At 56.0% G+C, this 9,020-nt stretch overlaps 2 protein-coding genes across 2 annotated transcripts in view; one reads left to right on the top strand and one right to left on the bottom strand.

Moving 5' to 3' along the window:
- The window catches only part of PCGF6 (polycomb group ring finger 6), a 37,422-nt gene extending 31,920 nt beyond the window's left edge, over window positions 1-5,502 (top strand). Inside the window, exon 10 of the mRNA XM_050336600.1 lies at window positions 4,536-5,502. Coding sequence (XP_050192557.1) covers window positions 4,536-4,580 — 45 coding nt within the window. The 3' untranslated portion in view covers window positions 4,581-5,502. The remainder of the gene's footprint in view (window positions 1-4,535) is intronic.
- Window positions 1,698-8,083, bottom strand: INA (internexin neuronal intermediate filament protein alpha). Its single transcript, XM_050336579.1, has 3 exons — window positions 7,145-8,083; window positions 3,676-3,800; window positions 1,698-3,121 (listed from the first exon to the last, which is right to left on the bottom strand). Exons 1-3 carry the CDS (start codon window positions 8,066-8,068, stop codon window positions 2,848-2,850), a joined length of 1,323 nt encoding a protein of 440 aa, XP_050192536.1. The 5' UTR covers window positions 8,069-8,083; the 3' UTR covers window positions 1,698-2,847.
- Window positions 8,084-9,020: the final 937 nt, after the last annotated feature.

Below are 9,020 nucleotides of genomic sequence, written 5' to 3' on the forward strand. Positions count from 1 at the left end.
CCTGGCCCCCTTTGGGAGCTGTGGCCTCACACAGTATCTGTGGCTGGTTTGTGTCCTTCAGGAAGGTGGTTTATGTCCCTTCTGCAAGGGCTCTCCTTGCCCCTGGTCCTGGTAGAGCATTTGTGGGGTTGGTCAGTCACATGCTACTGTCAGAGTAAGTAAAACTTGGCACCTCCAATCCTGTAACATCACAGGGAAAGACCCCAGCCAGCAGAGGCATGTCAAAACTCCAGCCTAGTTCTGTTTTATGTATCCTAAATACCCAGGTCCTTTCACTGCCTGTTGCCCCTCTGGAGCTTAATGGCATGAGACAGCACCAAAACGCTGCAGAGCTCCAGAAATGCAGGAAATCTCTGGGCTGGCCCTTGCAATGCAGGCGTTTTCCAAAGTAGCTCCTTGGCCTCCCTGCAGCTCATTCACCCTCCTCCACAACTGCTTCACATTGGTATCGCCAAAGTAAAATTCCCATCCTCATCGCTAGCATCCAGCCAGCTGAGCAAGCAGGAATCCTGACAAAGGCTTGTGCTGGGAACAAAGGACAGGTCAGGCTGATTATGCTCAAGGGACAGAAAGCAGCAGTGGTGGAGAGTGTTTGAGGTTCAGAATACATTACATTAGCTGCACAGTCACATTTGCTTTTTATTTCCCCTATGGTTTGGGGGAAATTCTGTGTGTTTGCATTTCCTAACTGACAGCTGAGCCAGGAGATATTTGGAGGTTTCTTGGTCCTTGTGTTTTGTGCCAGCGCCTTGGACTTGGTGCTGGCTCCCCCGAGCTCTGTCTGGGCACCCCAAGTTGCTCTGTGCTGTTTTTCTGGTGGCTGCTGCTCCAGCCATGCCCAAGCCCCCTTCCCTGTCTCTGAAAGGTACCCTTTGCTTCACCCACCCACAGGGCTGCCCTCCCCAGGGCTGTGTCGCCCCACGGTGAGGAGCCTCACCAGGGCATCATTCCCCAAGGTTATCGGTGTGATGGGATCAAGGGACATAGCCACACTGCTCCTGGCCTGCAGCACTACTGGAGAAGCCTGTGACTGTCACACTGTGTCCGTGGGGCTCTGGGGCAGATTGCCGTGACATGGTGCAACAAAGCAGGAATGGGAAGGCAATAGGACACTATGCTGTTGGCAGGGCCACTCGAGAGAAGCATCTTCCAAATATAAGCTAGTGGGGGGTCACAGCAGCTCTGTGGACACCTGTGACTGCTGGGTTTACTTGGGCAGTGTGTGCACCCTCCCTTCTTCCATCTGCTATTGTTTAAATTGCTTTATCTTCACTTGTGCTGGCAAACCAAGAGGGTGTTTCTAACCCCTCAGGTAGGGCAGAGAGGAAATGATGGGTACTTTGGGACTGAGCTGTCAGGAATGTGATGCAATTCAAAGCCTCTGAGGCCATTTTCTGGGCAAATGAGGGTGCACTCAGCCACGACAGACCTTGATCCCTTGGCCAGCTGGCCATGAACTCTTCTACAAAGCAGGGCCACTGTGACAGGCCCCTGGGGTGAGCCCCAGACATGCCCCACTGCCATCAGTGGGACCAAGCTCACCTTGCAGCCCCAGCAGCAGGGGTTGGCAGCTACACCCCAGCACCAAGCTCTTTGCAGGGGCCCAGAGGGACAGCTGGGCACTGAACCAGCTGTGGGCCAGACACCGAGGTGTGTTCCCGAGGTGAAGCAGCAGCAAAGACAACAAAACAGCTTGGTTTGATCCACACAGCTATTTCTTTTTTTAATTATTAACTTGTGCCTTACAATAGAAGAGAAAAGAGTGCGAGCAAACAATTTGCTGGTTCCAGGAACTACTCTGGCACCGCCACAAGGGCAGCGAGGTCTCGTGATGATAACCCTGCCAGGGCACTGACACACAACACGTGCACACGCGGAGTCTCCGGCTCTTGCAAAAGCGATCGCTGGCAATTTAAGGCATTGAAGGAAACCTACGGTTGTTAAATCCTATATCAAATTTGGCACACATTGGAACAGTTAGAGCGGAGATAAAGGATGCTTTGTGGGCTGGTGTTCAGGAGTCCTGCAGCTTCCCGGTGCCGGCTGGGGCACCGTGCTAATCTGGGCACAGGATTTTCATGTGAAGACTGTGCAGCCAAACAAGGGTCCTTCAGACCCTGATATTTTGGAGCCAGTGATACCAGACAAGGTGCTGCACCCTGTGGCACAGTGATGCTTTCACCTCTGATGTACTGGTTCCCTGCCCTCTGCCTGCTGCTTATAAACCCCATGTGCCTTGGCTGGACTAAAGCTGCCAGTAAACAGAGTTGTCAGGACAAAAAAAAAATTAACCCTCATAGTTCAAAATATACGTGGCTCAGACCAGACCTCAGGTGTGGTTACAGTCCAGTGTGGCTATTTCTGTGCTTCTAGGATTAAAAGTGGACGGCTACAACTTGAGGAGTGGGGAAGAGTTTATCTGTACATGGATTTGTGTAGCTGATGAAGGTCTGTAGCCTTGAAACTAGTGATAGTAAACATGTTGAGTTGTTTCCCTCCCCAGAGAGCTGGCTCAGCAGCAGGCCCAGCCAGCTCCCCCTTGCCTGCCCCAGGAGGAGGGAGGGAGGGTGCTATGAATCCATGTGCTACCACAACAATGACCAACATGCATCTATCTACCTGTTCTGCTGTGCCTCCACCCCATTTAAAAGGGAGCAATGTGCCAAGCTCGGCCTCTGCATGGCAGGACCCTCAGGGAAGCCATCCCTGGGTTGGTGTCCCTGTGGAGTTATGTGTTTCTAAGGGGGGCTTCCCATGAGTCCAGTGTGGCTTCGTGCCCAGAGGAGCAATTTAAAGGCCGAGTGGAGACTGTTCCCCCTCAAATGTACATGAACAGGGTCCCAGTGGTTACATTTTTGCATTTGCAATGATTCCTCCATGCAGATTTAACCTCCCTCTTTTCTTGACAGAGGCTATGGTCCCCTCAATCACCTCAGCCCTGCTGGATGATATTTTAGAGGTCACTTTAATGACCTCTCCTTGCTCCTCCTCCTTGAAGGACAGAGTAGAGGAACTGAAGCTTCTTGGCTCGAAGGAGTAAGTGGGGTTGGGGAGGGAATTGAGCGCTGGAAGGCCAACACTTCCCATGTTGAAGAGGGTCTCCTCTCCCTCCAGCAGCTTCCTGCAAGCATATCACAAGGAAAGAGGTTAGTCTCGGACTGTGAAACATCTGCAAAACTTGAGGGCAAGTTGTGCCCTGCAGGAAAGTCCAAGCACTCCAGACCATCACCCCAGGTCACACTGCACCATGAAACTGGTTCCAAATCATGTCTTGGTCAATAATTTCTGGAGCACTTGCAATATGGGATGCATGAGGCCAACTTTCCAGAAATGCCAGGAAAATAAATACCCGAACCACAAGGATTTGGCCTTTTGCATCTAGTTTGACTTTGCAAGAGAGACAAGTTTCCAACCCCAATTGTCCCCATTAAATACTGTTTCTGGGATGGCTGGGGAACATAGTTCACAGCTGCTAGATCGAGGCATGACATGGAGCCATGGCTGCTCCCCACAGGAGCGGGCAGGTCCAGGCAGCAAAGATGAGCAACACAATTGTGGTGCTCCTTGAGTCTGTACCCAGGTATTTTCTGGGCCCTTGAAAACATCCCAGCCTGGCGGGGTCAGAGGACTGGGCTTGGGAGGTGGCCAGGCAGAGCAGGAATAAAGCAGCCTTACCTGTAGGCAGCTATCTCAATATCAAGGGCCATCTTGACGTTAAGCAGGTCTTGGTACTCCCTCAAGTGCCGCGCCATCTCATTTTTGGTGTTTCGCAGATCATCCTCCAGCTGCCCGATGGTGTCCTGCAAAGGCAAGGGCACTCAGGGCTGTGTTTTGGAACAGGGACTTCTCACACAGGTTTTCTGCTCTGCCCATTGCAAAGGTAGGGAAATTGCAATGGGCAGTTGGTCCACGATGGCACATCCCTTCAGGAGATTGGGACGACAAAATCTCATGTTAACAGGGATGAAAAAGCAGGCTGAGCACCAGGCGTGGCTTGTGAGTGTGTGCAGTGGGGGGGTCTTTAGGCATTGATGGATTTAAATAGTTTCCCATCTGCACGAGGGTCTGTGAGGTGGGTAAATAGTGCATGGTTGTGGAAACCCCAGTCCTGCAGGGAACAAGGCAGGCTGCTAGAGAGGGAAGAAAAATTTTGGGCTTAAACATCATCAAAGCAGAGTCAGTGGCTCAAAAGGACAAGTGAAGGCACCCAGCACTGCAGCAGTAGAGAAGAAGGGCTGCAGTCTGCATCTGTGGTGCTTAAGGAGGGTTGGACACATGTCTGGGTGGTGGAAGGAGATGTGGTGCTGCCAGGGCTGCCCTCCAGGAGGGGAAATCTGAAACCTTCCCTGGAAAAAGCCTCAGAGCGCCAGGATGGGGTGCTCAGCTGGGCAATACTGTCCTTCTAGCATCTTTCTCATCAGCTTTGCCCTGCCTTTTGCCCCCTATATCCTGTTCTACTTGCGATGTGGAGGACTCTAAGTCCAGATTTCCTGCTAACAAAGGAGACTAATCTTTTCTTCTATTTTTTTTCTCAGGAAACGAGCAGCCTGGTTTTCTCCCACATGCATCCAAATACCTAAGAAGCAGCCTGAAAGCAGTGGAACCCACTCCTCTCTTCCCAGCAGGTTTCCTGCTGCCAGCTGCTCTGCTGTGCCACCAGAGGGGCATGATTTGGAACAGGAATGAGTCAGCAGTTTGCATTTAAGTTATGGTGTAGCCCTGCCTGCAATTCCTTGCAATGGCCACTGCCAGCCTCTGCTCTCCTGCACCCACTGGAACAGCTGTGCCTCTGTGATTGTTTCCAGATACTCTGTTCCAGCAAACAATCTTTGTCCTGCCATGTCATCCCCATCTCGTCCCCATCCTCATTCCCATCCTGTGTCCCCTTCTTCCTCCCCAGCATAACCTTCCTTGTGCATAGTGCAGAGACAGCCACGAGACATGGAGCTGCCCAAGGAGCAGGGAGCTGTGCTGACCTTGGTGCAGAGAGCCCAGTCTGAGCAGTGCCCCTCAGGGAAGCAGTGACAGCTCATCCTGAATGCAGCACAGGGCATCTCACAGTCAAATTAGCTGGGTACATCCAGCCTTGGGGGATATTTAGGGGCCACCCTTGTGGTCTCTGCCTTGACCTGTGCTGCTCTGACCCTTTTCCACAGCAAGAGAGCTGCGTGAAGCTGTGCCTCAGAGAAGGTCATTGGGCCATCAACTGAAAAGCCCCAGGACATGCATGAATGTCACTGCTATACAGATTAAAACCTCTTATCCCAAAGCAGACAGACTGCTGCTGCACCAAGCCGTGACAGGAGGGAAGAACTCAGGGTGACCCCACCCTGGGACAGCTCCACTCTTGCTATGACCCTCTGTGCCTTCAGCCCTCTTCCCTCTGCCTGCAGTCCATATGAACAAAAAACTCATTTGAAATGGCTTGTTACCCTCTCTGCACCTCTCTTCCACATCCCAGCCCTACCAGCTGATTGAATAAAACCCCATTTCCACACCATTGCAAACCAAAGCTCTCTCATGTTGATTCAGATTTGACTGGAAAGCCTTTAGAAGTCTATGGGAACGTTTTAAAAGCTCAGACAATAGGAATATTATCTTTTAATACACACTTCCATCCTTTTCCACTGGTTGCAGCCAAGGAAATTACTTAGCTGCTCCACATGCACGCTGTTCAAAAGACTCCTAAGTAGTGCAACACATAAAGCAGATCCTGAGGGTCATACAGGAAAACACTGCTGTGATGTCACTAAAGCAATTTCAATTATGGTACTGTTTAATCCAGGTGCATTTTTTTTTTTCTCCAATTGATAGGTTGCTCCCAGAATCCCTCTTTCACATGGCATCAAGACTATTTAAGAAGATTACTGTGTGTAATTTTTTCACCCACTATAGAGTATCTTGTATATTGCCTTTTTTTCACAATACTTGTTGAAGACTGCTTTAACTGTTCAGGAAGATTGCAAGCAGTTTGGAGCCAAGTCATGAATTCTAGAGTGCCTGGCAAAATTTGGCCTCAGAAATGACAAAGCATTACTTGGGTGTGAAACAACGTCCTCTAGGTATGATTTAAGCAGCTCCTTCAGTATTTAGAAGGAAACGGCTTGATTTAGAAACCACAGATCATTTAATAGCCATGTAATAGAACAATTTCAAGATTTATTTTATTATAAATCATTAACATTTCCCTGCACTAAGAAAATGCGGTAATACTGCGGTAATGGAATAAGAGATATGGAGCACTCAGTGTCCCACATGAGTCTTTCCACAGATCTGGGGTCTGTCTGCAAATTCAGACATAGCCTTTGTAGAGCTCCAATTTCTGCAGTGCAGGTGCCAAGAGCCAGGCCACAGGGCAAGGGGCCAAGCCTAAGCAGATAGCTTTGAGGAATTACCCACAACAATGGGAAATGTGTGGGCAATTTTGGACCTGATCCTTAAGGGATGGGGATATCCTTAGGGGCAGGGATGGAGTGATGCCCCAAACAGCACTGCCATGTGCAGGGATGTCCCCTGCAGGAACGGGGTGTCCTGGCCTGTTTCCCAGAAACCTGCCCTCTCTGTTTTTGCCTATGGATAAAAGGTGAAGGCACGAGGCAATGCCCTGGTAGGGCAGGACCTGTGTGCAGGGCAGAGAGGCACTGTGCTGGGTGGTAGGAAGGCTGCAGAGGGGTGCCTGGCACTGCGCAGCGCTGTGGGGGCACTGCCCCTGCACGGGCGGGTGCCGCACCGTGGCGGGGGTGTTGCGGGTAGCGCAGCACAGATCGGGATCGTGGGGGTGCTGGGCAATGCGGGGCCGGGGGGGCACCGCATTGGGCCAAGGTGTCCAGCGCTGCACAGAGCGGCGGGAGGGGCTGCTGCAGGGGATGGAGCTGCGCTGCAGGATTTCACAGGCAGTGGAGATTCTCAGCACTGCCCAGCACCATGGGAAGGGGAGTGCGGGGTCGGAGGTGCCGGTATGGCATTTGCCGGGGGGTTGCGTGGGATGAAGATGCTCGGTGCTACACGTTACGGGGGCCGTAATTATGGAAGTGCCAACTGGCGCGGACTGCACGGGAGGAGGGTGCTCGGTACCGCACAGTGCCCGGCGCTGCCCGGTGCCAGGGGAGAGGACGGTGACGGTTCCCGGCGCCGCCCGGCTCACCTGCAGACCGGCGGCCTCGGCGTTGTGCCGCTCCTCCAGCTCCTGCAGCTGCCTCTCCAGGGACTGGTGGGCGCCGCGCAGGCTCTCCATCTCCACTAGGCGCGCCTGGAGCTGGCGGCGGCACTCGCCGGCCTCCCTGCGGCTGGCGCGCACGGCCTCCTGGCTGCGGGCCGCCCGCTCGTGCAGGCGGGCGCAGCGGGCGCGGTACCAGTCCTCGGCCGCCTGCAGGTTGCGGGCCGCCAGCGCCTCGTACTGTGCGCGCAGCTCCCGCAGCGCCGCGGCCAGGTCGGGCCGCGGGGCCGGGGCGGGGGCCGGGGCCGGGAGCGCGGCGCCCAGCTCGGCGAGCTGCTCGGCGTGGGCGCTGCGCATCTCCGCCAGCTCCTCCCGCAGCGCCGCCGCCCGCCGCTCCAGGTCGATGCGGGCGCGGGAGGCCGCCTCGGCCGCCTGCTGCCGGGAGCGCAGAGCCCGCTCCGCCTCGGCGCGGCTCCGCGCCTCCTCCTCGCAGCGCGCCCGCAGCCGCTGCGTCTCCTCGGCCAGGCGCGCCCGCTCCAGCATCGCCTGCGCCCGCTCCCCGTGCGCCTCCTCCAGCCGGGCGCGCAGGGCGCGCAGCTCCCCGCCCAGCAGCTGCCCCAGCCGGCGCGGCTCGTCCGAGCGCTGCCGCAGCGCCGCCAGCTCCGCCGCCAGCGCCCGGTTCCGCTCCTCCAGAGCCCGCACCCTCTCGATGTAGCCGGCGAAGCGCTCGTTGAGGCCCTGCAGCTGCTCCTTCTCGCTGCGCCGCGGCTCCGCGCCGCGCTCCCGCACAGCCCCCGGCTCCGCGCCCGGGCGCGCCCGCCGGGCCGGTGGCACCTCGGGGCGCCGCGGGGCCTCCGCGAAGAGGTGGCGATAGGAGGCGGCCAGAGCCGCTGGCTCCGCGCTGTAGCTCATGGCGGCGGAGCGGGACCGGCGGCGCCGCCGGCGCTTATGTACGGCGGGGCGGGGCGCGGCGCGGCGCGGTGCGGTGCGGAGGGGGCTCGGGGCGGAGCGGTGCGGAGGGGGCTTCTCTTGGCGGTGCGAGGCGTGGTGCGGTGCGAGGCGCGGTGCGGTGCGGTGCGGTGCGGTGCGGTGCGGTGCGGTGCGGTGCGGTGCGGTGCGGTGCGGTGCGGTGCGCGGTGCGCGGTGCCGCCACGGAGGGAGGCGGCGGGAGCTGTCCGTGCACCACGGTGCTGAAGAGCCGTGGCGGCGGGTGGGGCACGGAGTGGGACGGACGGACGGATGTGTAGAGGGAATGGATGGACACACGAATGCAGAAAGAGCACACAAACATACACGGGCAGACGAACGAGGTCATACACATACAGACAAAGACGCACAGGCACGCAAAAAGGGTCAGACACATTCACAGTAAGACACACGCGTCTACATGCTCAAAGCCAGACAAAGGGACAAACAGCCGTTCAGAGAGACACACAGATGCACACGCAGATGCACTGGCAAGGGGAGGCAGAAACACAGAAGGAAGCAGGCAGAAATGGGCAGGTGGAGAGACAGAGTCAGGCAGACACAGAGAGACAAAAGGGCAAGCAAACACACAGGTGCGCGCGCACACACACACACACACACACACACACACACACACACAAATCACTCCTGCTGGAGTATCCCCAGCTGTCCCTGCCAATGCTCTAGGGAAGCTGTGCTGTACGTCTGCATCTGGTGTGAAGGTGTCCTGGGGGGATTGGTCCCAGCCCCTCCCCTCTGATAAGAACCAGCAGGGTGCCCACAGCTGTGAGGTCTCTGTGGGATAGGGCTATGAGCTGTCGGGGTGCAGAGTTGGGGACATGCCTGGAGGAGGGGGTACCCAGGACAGAGACTGACGATGATCAGTCCAGATGTGCCA

This window comes from Myiozetetes cayanensis, unplaced genomic scaffold, assembly GCF_022539395.1.
Source record: "Myiozetetes cayanensis isolate MyiCay16 unplaced genomic scaffold, myiCay2020 scf10, whole genome shotgun sequence".
NCBI lineage: Eukaryota > Metazoa > Chordata > Aves > Passeriformes > Tyrannidae > Myiozetetes > Myiozetetes cayanensis.

Bases quoted from the DNA above. Each gene is read 5' to 3' on its own strand.
- INA (XM_050336579.1), bottom strand. From the start codon at position 8,068: ATGAGCTACAGCGCGGAGCCAGCGGCTCTGGCCGCCTCCTATCGCCAC. The intron at 3,801-7,144 runs GTGAGCCGGGCG...TTGCCTTTGCAG, and splicing joins CCGAGGCCGCCGGTCTGCAG to GACACCATCGGGCAGCTGGA. The intron at 3,122-3,675 runs GTAAGGCTGCTT...ATATGCTTGCAG, and splicing joins ATTGAGATAGCTGCCTACAG to GAAGCTGCTGGAGGGAGAGG.